Source organism: Hemibagrus wyckioides, linkage group LG29 (assembly GCF_019097595.1).
Source record: "Hemibagrus wyckioides isolate EC202008001 linkage group LG29, SWU_Hwy_1.0, whole genome shotgun sequence".
Classification (NCBI taxonomy): domain Eukaryota; kingdom Metazoa; phylum Chordata; class Actinopteri; order Siluriformes; family Bagridae; genus Hemibagrus; species Hemibagrus wyckioides.
Genome location: NC_080738.1, coordinates 8,675,796 through 8,693,029, shown reverse-complemented (window position 1 = coordinate 8,693,029; position 17,234 = coordinate 8,675,796). Strand labels below are relative to the sequence as shown.

General features: G+C 37.6%; 1 protein-coding gene across 1 annotated transcript; it reads right to left on the bottom strand.

Annotated features, from left to right (window-relative positions):
• Window positions 1-3,567: 3,567 nt before the first annotated feature.
• Window positions 3,568-16,196, bottom strand: chrna9a (cholinergic receptor, nicotinic, alpha 9a). Its single transcript, XM_058384209.1, has 6 exons — window positions 15,849-16,196; window positions 12,977-13,122; window positions 10,930-11,084; window positions 8,593-8,776; window positions 7,524-7,878; window positions 3,568-5,998 (listed from the first exon to the last, which is right to left on the bottom strand). Exons 1-6 carry the CDS (start codon window positions 15,892-15,894, stop codon window positions 5,178-5,180), a joined length of 1,707 nt encoding a protein of 568 aa, XP_058240192.1. The 5' UTR covers window positions 15,895-16,196; the 3' UTR covers window positions 3,568-5,177.
• Window positions 16,197-17,234: the final 1,038 nt, after the last annotated feature.

Sequence of the window (17,234 nt, the reverse complement as noted above, 5' to 3'; positions counted from 1 at the left end):
TTAAATCAGTGCTCGAAATTTGGAGATTTGAAAAGATCTGAATTTGAAAAAGAAGAAATGGCAGAAAATCCAATATTGTGGAAATAAACATCATGGAGTCCACTGAACCTGTCGTGACACAAAGAATGAGCAGAAAGTGGAATCACGTTTTAATGTTATTAAGGTGAATGTATGTCCAAATTTGTCCTATTGGTGGTGCTAGAGTGCTTGAGTGGCACACACCTGCTGTGACAGTAGCTGAGACTGTCCTCTATCACTGTATGCTTTATGTCTAGACGTATTATATGAAGACAATAACAATAAGAAAGCATAGTATTCAAATAGGATGCCTAGAAGTATAACAGTGCACTCTCATCATGATTAGATATGATTCACGATACTGACTTCTCCATGTTGATTTCTCAAAACATTTTGAACCAAATTTAAATTAGGAACAAATATTCTATTCAATTCAATTTATTTTGTATAGCGCCTTTTACAATGAACATTGTCTCAAAGCAGCTTTACAAAAGAAGAGAAACGGAGAAAGGGGAGGGGGAAAAATGAAAAATAAAAAATAAGTAGGGTGATATGAGGAAGAAACCTTGAGAGGAACCAGGCTCAGAAGGAAACCCATCCACATTTGGGTGACACTGGACAGTAAATAATGTAACTAACTGATTAACGTCCTTTTTACAACAGTAATCAATTGCCCATGAGGAACTATTAGGTCAGGGTAGTTTCTAAGTTCATTATAAAAATATGACTGAAGACAATTTTTTTATTTCTGAAAAATAAACAATTTAAAAACAAATTTAAAAAATCAAAAATTGAGAGAAGTTTGCTATTGTTAAAAACAAACAAAAAAAACCCCCTACATGTTCATTAAAACTTACAAATAAATACAGTCAGGTCCAGTTGGACATTTTTGTAATTTTGCCTTTGTACATCACCATAATTTGATAAAAAAAACGTTTAAAAAAAGATTTGATAAAAAAAACAATCAAGATGTGTCTGAAAGATTATGTGTAGTATCATTAATCAAACACATTTACATTGTGACCTCTCAGATACAGTCAACTCTCTCTGTGGGGGTTTCATCAAGATGGCCCATACAGGAAATGGGTCTGGGCCAGACTACACATGCAGAGGACATTCAGACCCTACATGTGAGGTCCTTACAGTTCTGTATTGTGGTATAAAGATTTGTCTCACAGATCTTTGAGTTAAAATATTTTGAAGACTAACAAGCTAACATCACTGTTGAAGACCCGCTACACTGCTACCTTCAATAAATTCGGTGGCGTCTCAAGTGGTTAAGGCTCTGGGTCGTTGACTAGAAGATCGGGGGTTCAAGCCACAGCATCGCCAAGTTGCCACTGTTGGGCCCTTAAGCAAGGCCCTTAACCCTCTCTGCTCCAGGGGCACCGTATCATGACTGACCCTGCGCTCTGACCCCATCCAAGGATGGGATATGCAAAGAAAGAATTTCACTGTGCTGTAATTTGTATGTGACACATAAAGGCTATTTCTATTTCCAAATTCTTCTCCCCACAAGAACTCTGGTCAAGCTTACTTATTTTATGTATTAGAGAAATCGAATACAATGGCGAGCCACCCAAACCACTGCTCTGCCAAATACAGCAAAATCTAATAAGTGTAGACATTCAGCTTTTACTCAAGGAGTTTAAAGATATCACATTCACCATTTAGGGATTAACAAAGTGGCTGGCTTCAGATCTGGGTTCTCCAGCAGGTTTGTGAGCAGAAGTTGGTGTGCTGTGAGCTGGCCTTTCCTCTACAGTTGTGGAAGCAGGTGGACTGTCCACTGTGACTCTGGCCAGCCTTAAACTGCCTTGGGAAGCTCAGTGGTATATTGGTATGCTTACTGTGACGTATATTACCCATGAACACATATATAGTCCTGTGCAGCTTAACTCTCTCTCTCTCTCTCTCTCTCTCTCTCTCTCTCTCTTCTCTAGTACTTGTTTTCCCTCATTTTATCTTTATTGCCACTCACTGAAATACTGAAGCCTCCAAATGCATACATATAAATTCCTACATGATTACATAATTAATTCAAACTCCATTATATCTCATATGCACTGCAGTTTACAGCTTGCACAGGTATAGCACATGTTCTGTGTATATGATATAGTCAATATGCTTATCCATGTAGACCAATCCTATATGTGAAGAATATGCTGAGCACTAAAACCCATATAGACTGGGTGAGAATTGTTGAGCAAAGCATTTCTGTCCCTATGATTTTAATATCCCTTATTCTAGTCATTCATTTTACTCAGCAGCTTCTGAGACATTTTATCCCTTATTACTCAGACTGGATTAAATAAATGTCTGTGTTTCTTATGACTGACAGTAGATGGTGCAAATTAAACCCAATGCACTCACCTCATTTTAGCCCTGATTTCCCAGTCTCTAAATCATTTTAGGGTTTGGTGACTACACCATCCACCTCAGCAGCTACTTTCTACATGTGTTCAACAGGGTTTAGCAACAAGCAGCAAATTTTCCCCCCAATGAATCCCAAAAGGTAAAACCCACTGCCGGTGATAATAAAGCCTTAAATGGTCTTACACAACAGTATAAGAGCAAACTTTGGGTCTTTTATAATCCACCATACACACTTTAAATTTTTTTTAACCTTTAATAATGATGGCTACAGAATAGAGGTGCTTTCTCTTACAAAACCCTACTGTAATAGAACAATTAGTGTTCACAACTCAGATACTGCCTGAGTCTTTAAGTCTATGCTGAAAAACTATTTATTTAGTTAAGCCTTATGTTAATAACTTTTCTCTTATGTAAATGCAGGGAACTGGAGGGTTCATTGGCATAGAATGTGTTCACTAAATTTTTTTTTGACATTGGAACGGTCAATTCATGTCCCAGTGTGCCCTCAGATCTGTGTTACCTTCTGAATCTGAGTACAAGAAACTTGTCACCTTAAGGAGTTTTTCCTTACCACTGTTACCTATTGCTTGGTTTTTTTTTTTAGAGAAAATGCATGAAATAAGATAAGGGTCCATTGTTTAAAGTGCTCTACAAATAAAACTGTATCGAACCTGTCAGGCATGTGTTCCAATATTTTTGATCAATTGAAAAATCTAGATGTAACTTTCAGGAAAATCTAAAATTCTGATATATCATTTCAGTAAAAGTGGACCAAGGACAACTAGTAAACAGGCGATATGGGTGCCCAAGGCTCAGAGATCCATGTGGGTAGTGGAGGCTATACTGACTGGTCCAAACCACATGACAGCTACTTTATCACAAATTGCTGAAAAAGTTAATACAGTGTCAGTGCACAAAGGCTGTATAACAACAGACCGGTCAGAGTACTCCTGCTGACCCTTGTTCACCAGGAGCACCTACAATAGGCACATGACCACCAGCATTGGACCGTAGATAAATGGAAAAGCTGGCCTGGTGTTTTCTTTTAAATCATGTGCATGGCCAGGGGCGAGTGTCTCTTACCTGGGGAGGAGATGGCACCAGGATGCACTATGGGAAGATGGCAAGTTGGCAGAGGCAGTTTGATGCTCTGGTTGGAATGTTCTGCTTGGAAATCTTGGGTCCTGATATTCACGTTGCTGTTACTTTGACACATATTTGATATATGCTTTGATATAAACTTTAGTTTAGTTTTAGAAAAGTTTACTTCCTGAGCTCACAAATAAAAATGACCAATTTACTTCATTTCCATTGCTGGTCTTTCAAATCCTTAGCTTCATGTTTTTTCTATTGTTAAGTTCAATTTTTATAGGGTTTTGCAGAAAGGCATAGTGTTTGTGTACCTGGTGAATATCCTGGTCTATGTTGTTTCAAACCTCTGTCACAACCAGCACACAACAGCACCGGCTTGGAAAAAGAGACAGAAAAACTAAAGCCGATCAGTTCAGTGTTTGGTAATGTGATATTCTAAGACCAGAATCTGTTTCACCTTTACATGCTGCTCTCAAACACTCATGTTTCAATAGTCCTTTCACTTCAACCTGCCCTGCGTTTGCATGACACCTGATTGAATGAGTATAAGGTAACACAAGACACGTAAGATGGGAATTCCTGCTATCCCTAAACCCTGTATGTGACAGAGCCATATAGCTTAATAGCCTCCTTTTTTAAATGGAGCATGGCAGCAAAAGGTTTTCTAGAATGAGTTTGATAAACCTTTCTGAAAAGTTCATACATTATTGAGCTTATTGAGCTGTATATGTTGATTCTGAGAAATGTAATGCAGAGAATTTAATCATAACGCCTTGATTATGATATGCTGATGAGATTGGGAGGAAAAATCGAGCTTAAATTTTTTTCTCTCTGTAGGTTTAGGTGCTCAGGAGACAAACTCTTGGAGTGGGAGGTGTTCAACTCTTGGAGTGGGAGGTGTTCAACTCTTGGAGTGGGAGGTGTTCAACTCTTGGAGTGGGAGGTGTTCAGTGTCAGCAGATCTGTGCACTAGCAAGTAGAACAGCCATTTCTGCACAGTGTTTCTCTGTCAAAGGAAGTGAGTAGTGCATAATGATGTTAATTTTAGATTTTATTTGTATATGTAAAGTGTTAAAGGGCTATAAATATATATGTAATCAGTTAATTAGTTTATAAATCATTGATGATTGCGTGCTCTTGGGGTTAATTATATATTATTTATGTGTACGTGCCAACAGATTGTCTTACTCCTTGCACACACATAGAAACATGTCTTCACTTTAACTATTAAATACTTTATATTAAGATTCAACTGTGTGCATTATTTTAGAGTGAATGTGAAATGTTATATATACATCCAGAGAAAAACAAGAATGGGAAATTCACTGGGAATGGGAAAGACATTTTTGGATGTCGGAGGAAACTAGAGAGTCTGGAGAAAACCTTCATAGTGTATACACATGAAAAATGGGCACAGAAACTCAAGCTCAGAATTCGAAGCAGGGAACCTGGAGCTGTCAGACTGCAACTTATATTTTGATTTACATTTTGATTCAGTTTACACAAATAACCCATCGCTCATTTTCACCAGTTCTACAGCAAATGGGTTCCTATTCCATTAACAACATTCTCTAATGCAAGTATTTACTGTAGCATTAGTTAGTATCCTTCTGCTAGTATGGAACAGTAAGGATCATGTTTTCACATTACTCCTGTCTTCAATTTCTGGCTGCAACTCATATCACATGATCTCAAGATGCCTTGGCCATGATGAGGATGCTCATGAGAAAGACCATGATGAAAAACACCCACATGAAAAACCTGTCCATTACCTTGGCAACCTTCTTCCACTCTGCTCCTTTGGCCTGGTTTGACCTTTGCTCCCGAAAGCAGTTGGCAATGTACTCAATGTTCTGCACCACTTTCTGATGCTGAGCACACACACATGTGCACTCACTGTTGGTCTTTTTACTGTAGCCTTCCATCATGTATGGTTTGATGTACTCATTATTGTGCTGGTAGCTGGTGCTATGTTCATAAGTGTACCCGTTTAGTTTTTCAGGAATAGAGAGATCACTTTGCCTCAGTTTTTCTTCCCTCAGGTTAACTGCATTGCCGTCTCGCCCAATGTGGTGTATGTAATTGGTCTGCGGGTGTGTTTTCTGTCTTGATGAGAACTGCGGTGGTATATGTGCCATGTTCAGGGTGTTGAAATGGTAGCCGTTTGACTGGTGATTTCTGGCTTCTCTACCACAGTTATTATATCTGTTGTATTGATTTATAGACCCATCATGTAGATGATTGCTATAAAAATTGCTGGAGAAATAGTCGAAATTTTCCAGACTAGCCAGTGGGTCCTCAACAAAAGGTGGGCCTTGTTCACTTTGAGGAGAAGTGCAATTCTCCCCTACTTCATACACAAAGAAAATCTTCGCCATGTAGTCGATAATTAGGACTTTGGCCCAGTGGGGAACCGGCTTGGCTTCTGCACCACAAAAGTGAATGTTCATGATGAATATCGTCAGTGAGGTGGAGGCTGTAATCATTGTCATTGTTGCTATGTAGTATTTACCTGTGAAATAAAAACATAGAGCAAATGAGCACATTATTGCATACACACCTTAACATAATGAGATGATTCAGGCTCCAGATAGAATTTTATATGTGTATAATACTACATTTTTAAATCTTAAATCCTTAAAACCATCTTACATGCTCCATCTATATTTGGATGGGAAATTTATCTAGATATAGATGACAGCAGTACCTAGGTACATTAAAGTACTGGAGTTACAGAACAGAGATATAAAATCTAAATATAAAAAAAGTTTTAAAAATACTAATAAACACACAAACCAAACTCAGTGGGAGATAGAAGCCAAGTGGAACTGTTAAGCAGAATAGAAAGCAGGGGCCGTGCTTTAAATTCTTTATCTTGAATTTATTCTCTTCATGTAAGGTAAGATTCTGACTTTTGTGTATCTAGAGTTGTGTTATATTGTATAGCATTGTTGATTTTATAGTGTAGGTTTTATGGAAATTAGCTCTCTCAGGTGATTAATCAAGAGTAGTTTCAGTCTCCCTTAGGGTATGAATTGTGGACAGGGCTTACTAATATATATTAAAAGTGTAACCAGCTCAGTATTCAGTGTGATTTAAGTTCCTTATCTTGATTTATTCTCTTTTGGTAAGGTAGGATTCAGACTACTATCTGCTTACTTGGTCATCATCTTTTACAGGCCTGCAGACCTACAATGAATATGTCTGGTGGCTCTGATGGTGATGTAAAACCACAAGAAGAACAAACTTCAATTGAGGGAATATATATAGGTGTAAGAATGGTGTCCAACCGTCCAGTACAGTTTGAGATTTGTAGTACACTAAAGCTTTTCCTGTATAGTATTTTTTTTTTTTATTTAATTTGTCACCAATCTGCGGCTAGCCTCCATCTTAAAACATGTGAAACATTATACAAGAATTTTATTTTACTTTATTTAACTCATCACTCACTTTCAAATATCCCTCCTTTTATTCTATTTTATTAGAAACATCAAGTTTTAATTAAATTAATTCATATTTCTCATACACACCTTAAACCCATTCTCGCCCTTCCCAGTAACAAGGACTTGTGGCTGTTAATGATTATGGGTGATTTTAAAAATCACATATTTACAGAAATGATATGATAATCAAATTGTATTGATCCAAATCCCATCCAAATCAACATACAGTAGACCATCAAACTAAAAGCTTTTTTACTTTGAAAATCAATGCAACAAAGTTATAAACTTGAGAGAGGTTTTACCTACAAACTACTGGACGTCTATCAGGTTTGCTAACTCAAAAGCAGCAAATGATTAACATTTCATTCACTGCAAAATAAAAATGTAGCTTTTGGATGGAAATCAAGACAGATAACTTTGGGATCCCAAGTGGCATCATAATCTATGGCTGGAAATCCAAGAGAACCCTGCTCTTGGGGTAGAAAGGATAATATTCCTCTCTCACCTGCTGATAAGGGCAATGTTGGGCAAATTTCTCCCCAATTAAAAAAAACATATAGTATAAGTGTTAATAAGTAAATATTTAATACTCACCAATGAGTGGCACACTCTCAGACGGCGGCATGCTTTCAGCCACCATCATCTGGAAGACGGTGAGGGCTAGAAGCACTGTGACTCCGAGTGAGACCTTCTCTCCAGAGTCAGCTGGCAGGTAGAAACCAAGTGGAGCCAGGAAGGAGATAAGAAAGCAGGGGAGGAGCAGGTTGTAGATGTAGAATGAGGAGCGGCGTTTCAGCAGCACCGTGTAGGTGATATCTGGGTATGGGTCTGAGCAACAGCCATACATGATTACGTTCCTGACAGCCGGCATGCCATGACATTCCCATTCCACATTCTCCACAAAGTCTGACAGGTCACCACTATCCATACCACCCATGTTGATGTCCACCTGGAGTGATGGGGCAGATTATATACAGACTGTGGTTACGCACAAAGATTCTGCATGTATGTGAACAGATAGATGTGCAGCTGACAGCAGTTATGATCCTCTTTTGAAAATCTTATTCTATTAACCCTTTTCACTCTTTGGACCCTTTGGTACATTTCAGCTGAAACTGACCAGACATTACTGGAGTTTTAAAAGCGCTAAAGAAATTTAATGATTAATGTTTATCTTTATGATTAATGTTTGCAGTTACTAGATCACATTTAACAATGAAAGTGTAATTCGTTTTTGTGAAGTTATAATTTGTGTAACAAAATTTACTATGATACTATGATACCTTGGTGGCATGAATCTAGAAAAAAAATTGAAATGGAACAATGTTTTGATTAATGTTTATTATTTTGCACTGATTTTTCCAAATACAGTTTTTTAACCAATGCAAAACACTTTTAGTAAAAATATGAAATGGGTCAGTTTGACCGAAACATCACACAAGGGTTAAAATTATTTATTGAAGCATTTGATGATCTCCATTTTGCTTTCAGTTTAGCTTTTTCATCTTCATTATTAGACTCAGCTTCTGTATCTGGAATTTTTTTTCTTATTTACAAAGCCGAGTAATTCTTTATTGCATTATTTCATGTTTCACTTTGTCAAAATCATAGTCTATGTTTGTAGTGTGTATTTATGTAAAGATTTGTTGGTGTTATATTTCACCTGGTTGCCGTTGTAAGTCCAGGAGCCAAAAGTTAGGTTGCACTGCTGGCTGTCGAAGGGGAAGTAGGAGACATCTACCACACAAGTGCTCTTTGTGATTGCAGGAGCATCCCATGTGATCTCACCCGTGTATCGTAACACTACATTAGTGTCAGGAGGGCCTGATGAGTCTTCTTCATTAGCACTAAAAAAGAGAGAGAGAGAGAGAGAGAGAGAGAGGGAGGGAGGGAGGGAGAGAGAGAGGCATAAATTTTGCATGTATATTTATGATTTTGCATGTATTTTTATGTGATAACTGAATTTTACTGAATGCATATTATGTGATTATAATGTTTCTGCATCATGTGAATATCGGATATAATGGTTCATAATCGGAGATTCCACACTCATGAAATCAGCCACTGATTTACCACTGGGGGAAGTGGTAGCTCAGGTGGTTAAGGCTCTGGGCTGTTCATCAGAAGGTCAGGGTTCAAGCCACAGCACTGACAAGCTGCCACCCCTGGGCCCCCAACCCTCCCCGCTCCAGGGGCACTGCATCATGACCAACCCTGCACCTTGACCACAACCTCCAGCAAAATCAAACCTTAAATGGGCCTCAACGTAAATAATGTATACATGGTCATAATTTGTGTACATTTTTGTGTAAGCCAAAGTGACTTAAACAATTTTCTGCCTGATTCTGTTTGGGAAAGGCTGAGTTTCTTCATACTTGAGTACATATGCTGATCACCTGTAAAGTGCAAAGCATGTTTTTGACACAGCTAATGCTACAGTAAGAATCTTACACAGGGTCACAGGGAACCTGGAGCCTATCCCAGGGGACACAAGGCATGGGACACCCTGGACGACGGGCCAACACATCGTAGGGCACAACCACACACACACACACCACAGATAATTTAGAGATGTCAGTCAGCCTACAACACGTGTCTTCAGACTTGGTGAGGAAACCAGAGCAGAGCGCCAGTATTAGGACGGGGAGAACAAAACACTGACACTGGCACTGACAAGCTGCCACCCCTGGGCCCCCAACCCTTCCCGCTCCAGGGGCACTGCATCATGACCAACCCTGCACCTTGACCACAACCTCCAGCAAAATCAAACCTTAAATGGGCCTCAACGTAAATAATGTATACATGGTCATAATTTGTGTACATTTTTGTGTAAGCCAAAGTGACTTAAACAATTTTCTGCCTGATTCTGTTTGGGAAAGGCTGAGTTTCTTCATACTTGAGTACATATGCTGATCACCTGTAAAGTGCAAAGCATGTTTTTGACACAGCTAATGCTACAGTAAGAATCTTACACAGGGTCACAGGGAACCTGGAGCCTATCCCAGGGGACACAAGGCATGGGACACCCTGGACGACGGGCCAACACATCGTAGGGCACAACCACACACACACACACCACAGATAATTTAGAGATGTCAGTCAGCCTACAACACGTGTCTTCAGACTTGGTGAGGAAACCAGAGCAGAGCGCCAGTATTAGGACGGGGAGAACAAAACCACCATTGGTTTGCTTTCTATCATTAATGCCAATATAATATGACTGGATTTCACAAATAGTTCTCAATAGTTTTCTTGGTCCCTGACCTATAGAAGTAGCATGAGGATGTTTTTTGATAAAGATTAAAAAGCACTGGAGTCAGGTCGTCTGCTAAACACTGTAAAACATACGCATTTAACCTTTACAATATAATCCATATATATAAGGGCAGTAATCTATGCAAATTACATGGTTTGAGGTTCACATTATTTCGTCTCCTTATGTGTAAATAGGAGTAGGATATGATTAATATTTCCAGATTTATTGTGTAAATGCTCATAAAAAAACAAATTATGAATAAATATTGTTTGAATCCAGAAGGTTAAATAAGGTCCAATGACTATTAAATGCAAAAGTAGGGTTTTTAAAATTATACATTAAGCAAATTCAATGTGCTTAACTAACATCTGTGATAACTGTATAACTTCTGTTATAGGAATTCATGTTCTAAGAGTTGTATTTTTACCTGTAGGATGATCATATGAAATATTTCATACATTTTATCATGGTGAATGTGTTAACAGGGTTGGAAGGATGTTTCAGGTATGAGGTATGATGTTTTATTACACTTTATTGCTACAGTAATGTCTTACATATTATCAAAGCTAACTGTTAGTTGATTATCAAATAAATACTCAATAAGAGCTTTCTATATTTCTGAAATTTATGTTGCTGCTTTACTTGAATTATTGCTACCAAAAATGTCTTACAAGACAGAGTGTGTGTGCTCCTTTGCTAGAATCTATATTATATCTTGTGTAAGGATTATATATATTGTATTACTTGTTGTAAAGAACAATGTCAGGTCTCCAGACCAGATCGCTAGGGATGCGGATCACCTCCAGTCCATCGTACTCATCTTTATCCCAGCGTAAGTACGCATCGTGCCAGATCTGACGCACCCACAAGTATGTTGTCAGCACCTGATTTCTTTCATCCTATCAAGAAAGAGAGAAAGAAAAATGCAGAAAATGAATCACACGAAACAATCAGACATAATAATGAGAAAGAATCCCAATAATAATGCTGAAGAAATGTATGTACACAACGGTCCAAAAGTTGGAATCCTTCATCAAGGTCTGTTTTACTGAAGCAGTTTATTATTTTTATAATTATTATTAATAAAATTGAATAACTGGAAGTTCTATTTTTTAAACATGACTAATATAAGTAATCTAAACATATCCAAAGATCCAATCCAGCTTTTATTAAAGAGACAAAAATGATACAGCTGAGGCTGAGAATTCATCTGTCAACAGAGCAAGAACTGAAGACTCTACAGATACTGGCCACATAGCAGTTTGAGAAACCACAAGCTACCACTATCACCTTATCAGATAACAAATAAAAAAAATATATCTTGATAAACATGCACACACTCAGAGGAAGAGTGCTGAAGGATCAAGTATTAATTTTAAGTGCTTTCAGAAGCATTTCTTGAAGGCCGTAAAGAATTGTCTTGAAAATCCGTTCCAGTGAAAATGAGCAAGTGAACAGGGCTTGGTGGGTTTTTAAGACTGGTGAATTTATTCTGTTTATGTAAAAATAAAATTCAGATATATTTATTAATCCTTTCTTGTTCATCACTTAACTAACTAGAGGGTAGAGTTGTGGTGGATATGGAGCCAATATCGTGCTAATGTTTGGCAATATCAGTCCATCACATGGCACCATGTACACATTCACATTGGGAGGTAGAAGTAAAGCAGTGATTTACATTTCTGGCATTTGACAGTCAACCTTATCACTCTGGACTTACAATTTATCTCATTTTATACAACTGAGCATTAAGGGCTTTGCTCAAGGGCCCATCAGTGGCAGCTTGGTGGACTTAGGATTTAAACTCACAACCTTCTACGCAATAGCCCAACACCTTCACCACTGAGCTATCACATGCACCTAGGTATATTTCCAGAGGAAAGCCACAAAGACATGAGGAGAACATGTGAACCCTCACACAGACCAGGACTGAAGACCCAAGACCCAAATCCAGGATTGTCTTTTAACAATGGACAGTTAAAGATTGGAAACAGACCACCCTGCTCACCCTGGGTGTAAAGAGTAGCCTTCATGTCAGCTCACACCAGTCTGGCCATCTTCTATTTTCAACAAGCTGATTTTCACCTGCAGAATCACTGGATTTTTAATTTTTTTGATTTTTTGCACAAATTTTGTCTAAACAGTCTAAAGAGTGCTGGTTATGAAAATCCCAGGAGATCAGCAATTTCCAAAATACTTAAACCAGGTCTGTCAGCACTAACCATATCACGATCAAAGTCACTGTTCACATTTTCCCCCATTTTTCATGTTGACTGTGAACATTAACTGATGCTCTTGATATACTGATATCTGCATGTGTTTCTGCATTGCACTGCTGCTACATGATTGAATAATTGGCAAGTGTACAGTGACAAAATAAGAGATTGTCTGAGATAGTGTTATACTTAAATTTTTCTCGATAAGGAAACTGTTGTAAGCGTGTACGTATTTACATTCAACCTAACAGGTCTGAGTTGGATGTTCAGTGAACCTATAACCTACACAGTGAAGAAAAGGTTCGTGAAAGAATTAGGACTCTTTTATGTACAGTATGTGGTTTCATCACTGCAGACAGAAGGGCACAGCGGATGCACAAGCACAGTATGTCACCCACAAGAAGACCAACAGGATGTTGGAGGATGGTGGGTTTTGTGTTGACCTCAATATCAGAGGTTCATGGTGTGAGATTTTTTTTAGCATGTCACCAGGCCAGCTCTTCACAGATATTGTTTATGATGTGTGTATGTGAGTGTGAGTGTGTATGTGTGTGAGGGCAGGCGGGTGACCTCACCATGTCTTTGATCTGAGAGAGTGTAATCTGCAGCGTAACATTGAGAGCCTTGTCAGTGTCCTCCACAGGCCTCAGAGCCTTCGAATAATTCTCCATCAGGTTGTTCAGAAGCTTCAGAGCGTAGTGGCCCTGGGCTGAGAGCACCACTGCGGTAAGAGAGTGATAAAGACACAAAGAGAAGTAGGACAGGTGAATTCCACACTGGGTTGGTTTTCATATTCAACTTAAAGGGTGATGTGAACAAGAAGGAAACAATGAAAGATAGAAAAGAGAAAAAAATGTACAATTACAATTACTTACAATTTAACTGGTTATTTTTTTGACATTATTTTATTATTATTATTAATTTTTTTTATTATTATTATTTTAGCTTTAATTATAAAAAAGATAAAGATTAAGTAAAGTAAGGAGTAAATTATTATTATTATTATTATTATTATTATTATTATTATTATTATTATTATTATTACAGTAATTAAAATTCTGTGCAATAACAACAATTTAAGATGTGCAGTAACTGAGTGCAATTGTTTGTTTTGTGAATTTATTATTATTATTATTATTTTATTTTTTTTCTGTATTAATCTTCATAACTGCACTTTTTTTTTCTTTTTTTTCTTGCTGGTGTAACATGGAAATTTCCCCACTGTGGGGCGAATAAAGGTTTGTTTTATCTTATTATTATTATTATTATTTGATAACGGCACATCCTAAACCGTTTTATTTATGAAGGCATTATTGGAGCACCTGTGACAGTGAAATTTGTAGCTTTAAAGAATAATCACACATGTTTAAGAAAACATGAAGTCACAAAAAAATGCTTTAGGAGTTGTAAATTTTTTGTCTTTCTCACAAACACAAGACAACACTTTCTCATGGACCTCCGTAAATCACTATGGGAATTCTTGCTATGAGTAAAATATTCTTTCACAAGTATAGGTTTTCCGTAGATATTTTTCTAGCACAAACGCAGGTCAATATCTACAACTGTTTGAATTTGCTGCTACGAATCTGCTGCTGCTTCTGTCTTTCTGTCTTGTTTTTTTTTTTTCATTCACATCTGACACCAATGTGCTGCTCTCACTTTTTAACCACGTATCTCTGTGATTTGTAAATCTGTAGAGCCAGGAGTGGCCACTGATCAGCGATCCGAGGACTTGCCCAATGAGATGATAAAAATCCTATTTAAAAAATCCTTCATGCAGTCTTGTCTTCCTGATCTGGCACCTGATCAAGTCAAGAAGCCTTACTGTCAATTCAAACACATATAGCTGACGCAGTACATACAAATAAAACAAGGTTTTCTCCAGGACCCTGGTGCTACATAGACAACATAACAACATATAGCTACAGAACAGAAATAACACAGAGCTAGAGACAGAAAGTTTGTCCTTTTTTCTGATATAACCCACCAGTATACTGCTGTTTATTATTAATATATGCGCACTCATCAGCTACGTATCTTTCACTTGTGAGACACAATGGGATACCTAACATTAGCTTACCTGTGGAGATGTAAGAGGAGCTAACCTAAATAAGAAACACTGATTACTAACTGGACTAACTGTTTTGCAGCATATTCTCTGCAGCAACTGTAGTATAAATGTGAGCGTATGAGATGAATTTATGATTTGCAGAATAGGATTTGTGAACCTGTGTTGGAAAATAAAGAAAGCCATGGCCCGGTTTCAATTCCCGGGCAGGGCACCAACCCAGCCACTGAAGAGTTAACTCTCAGTGCTGGTCCAAAGCCGGGATAAAAATGGGAGGGTTGCAGCAAGAAGGGCATCCGGCATAAAACCCGTGCCAAATCATGTGGATCAATTGATCCACTACAAACAGCAGACCCTGCCATTGTCTGGGACAAACGCTAGAATAAAAAAATTGGCTTTGTATTTATTCTTCTAACATCACAGCAATGTACCCATGATAAAAAATTTTTCTTCTTAAAGAATAACATGATAAATCTGTACCTCATTTCTCCCATTTTGGTCATTTGATATATCTCACCCACTAGCTACCAAACAAGCTTCTTCTTAGAGACGTGAATCCAGCCTCTACCTCTTTCAGCTGCTTGGCTTCTCATGCTCTGTCACAGAGCAGCTGGACCAACACAGATCAATGTACTAACTGCCCTCTTCCACATACATGAGCTCAGAGATAACCACTAATGGTTAATGATATTCTGGCTAGCAAGAGAGCAAGTAATCGTGATTATGGCTGCTGTGACTGGAGAGACCTCTCAGAAATGAAACATTGCTTCACAGAAAACGTCACACTATCAGGAAGTGTTCTTTTGTAAAGCTGCTTTGAGACAATGTTCACTGTAAAAGGCGCTATACAAAATAAATTGAATTGAACTGAATTGAATTGAAATGTGCTGCCATGCAAGTCACTGTAAAATTTTACTGTATAAACAATAACATATTAAAATGAGCGCATTAATATAAAGCAGTGTTTCTCACCCTGCAGAAAATTAACTGATACCTATTGACTAATTAATATATATAATATATAATATGCTGACACTGATTACAGGATAACATTTAAATATTTACACAAATCTTTAAAGACTTTAAGAAGACAAAATGAAGTCGGACTAAACTGAACAGAATATGTTTTAAGAATACTATTAGCCTGGAAAACTAAATGATCAAAATCTAAATATGTACAGGTTACTAGTTAAAAAGGTTGAATGGAGGGTTATTTACTTAGAAATAGTACCTGTTTAAAAATTGTTTGTTTGTTTTTTTACACAGATGACATGGCAACCTCATAACAAAATGGCATCATTCAGGAAAAAGCATCAATCACAGTAAAATTGATCAAATATCCTTCACTTTCATGCATACATAAAATAATCAACACTCACCGTGGAAGTGCGTACTGATAAGAAGCACAAAAACATAGACCCTCATCTTCTTTTAAATATTTAAGTAAGGCTGAAAAGAGCAAAACAAGTGTTTACGTGGCGCCTCAGAAATGGCTAAACATTTTACTGACAGGATTTTTACAAAAAGGTCTCTTAAAGGATGAGAAGTGCTCCGTCCGCACGGTGCTCAGGTCGAGGCTGATTTTACAGCATACTGCATACAAGGCCTGAATGACAATCTCCCAGTGTCTGTGGAACAAGACCTGGGGTATCACATAGCACACACACACACACACACACACATGAACAAGCACACACACACACTTTTTCACTGAGTAACTAAGGAAACCAGATGAAATCCTGTAAAGTAAACACAGCACTACATTTGCAAAATAAATAAATAAATAAATAAATGGCATCTCATTTACACCATTCAGAACAATGTACAAAAAAATATGTGCAGTATTTTTTGCAGTCACAGTGTACAGAGAAAAAACAACAGGTATTATATCTCATCTTACAATATCTGGTAACACTTTAGTTAAGGGTAGTGTAACAGTGTAACATACGGTAACATCTGCACTGGTTTTTCAAGACATGATGTGACATAATCATATTTCAACACTGTCAGAGAGTCGTACTGTATGTGAGTGCATGTGGTTCATTTACAAGGGAAACAGACAAATGTGAACACTACAAAAAACAGGAGACTAAGCATGACAGGGATAGAAATATATACTATAGACACAAGGTGAGCAACTCACAAGGCAGCAGATAAAACAAGACATGCAAAAAGAGAGTGTGTGTGTGTGTGTGTGTGTGTCGGAGATCAGTGGGGTCATGTGATGTCCAGGGGTCTGATAAATAATGTAATCTATTGCAAATTGCTGTGGTAACATGCCAATTCCTAATAATGACTTAACTTAAACAAACCGGGTTTTTTTTGTTTTTCATTTCAATATCAGCTGTAGGTCATCATGACAACTGATTTTGTAGCTCAGTGGTACTTACAGGGGTTACAGAATCATCTAATGGTCAAAAGCGTGATTAAATTATGATCTGAGAAAATATAAACAGCTCATGTCATGACATTGGGATGTATTTTACTAAAGATCTCATAAATACAGCATAAACTCACATAACTGGAGAGACAGAAAAACATACCCAGCTCTGTAGTTACTGTGTGACCATGTAAGAGTGTGAGGTTCTTATGTTGAGATACTGCAGGTCAGGCATGGTCGGTATGAAAGGGTTAACGGGGTAAGCTTTCCCTGTCTCTTAAAGTTAAAAAGACGTCGATAATAAAAGAAGTTTTCACTGTTGGTGTCTACACTGCTGCTTACAAATATCTTAAAATAGATCATTGTGTTTTTTTCTGGACTTTTT

Coding starts and splice junctions, on each gene's coding strand:
- chrna9a (XM_058384209.1), bottom strand. CDS start 15,894: ATGAGGGTCTATGTTTTTGTGCTTCTTATCAGTACGCACTTCCACG. Junction 13,123..15,848: donor TATCAGTACGCACTTCCACG/GTGAGTGTTGAT, acceptor CTCTTACCGCAG/TGGTGCTCTCAGCCCAGGGC. Junction 11,085..12,976: donor TCTCTCAGATCAAAGACATG/GTGAGGTCACCC, acceptor CTTTCTTGATAG/GATGAAAGAAATCAGGTGCT.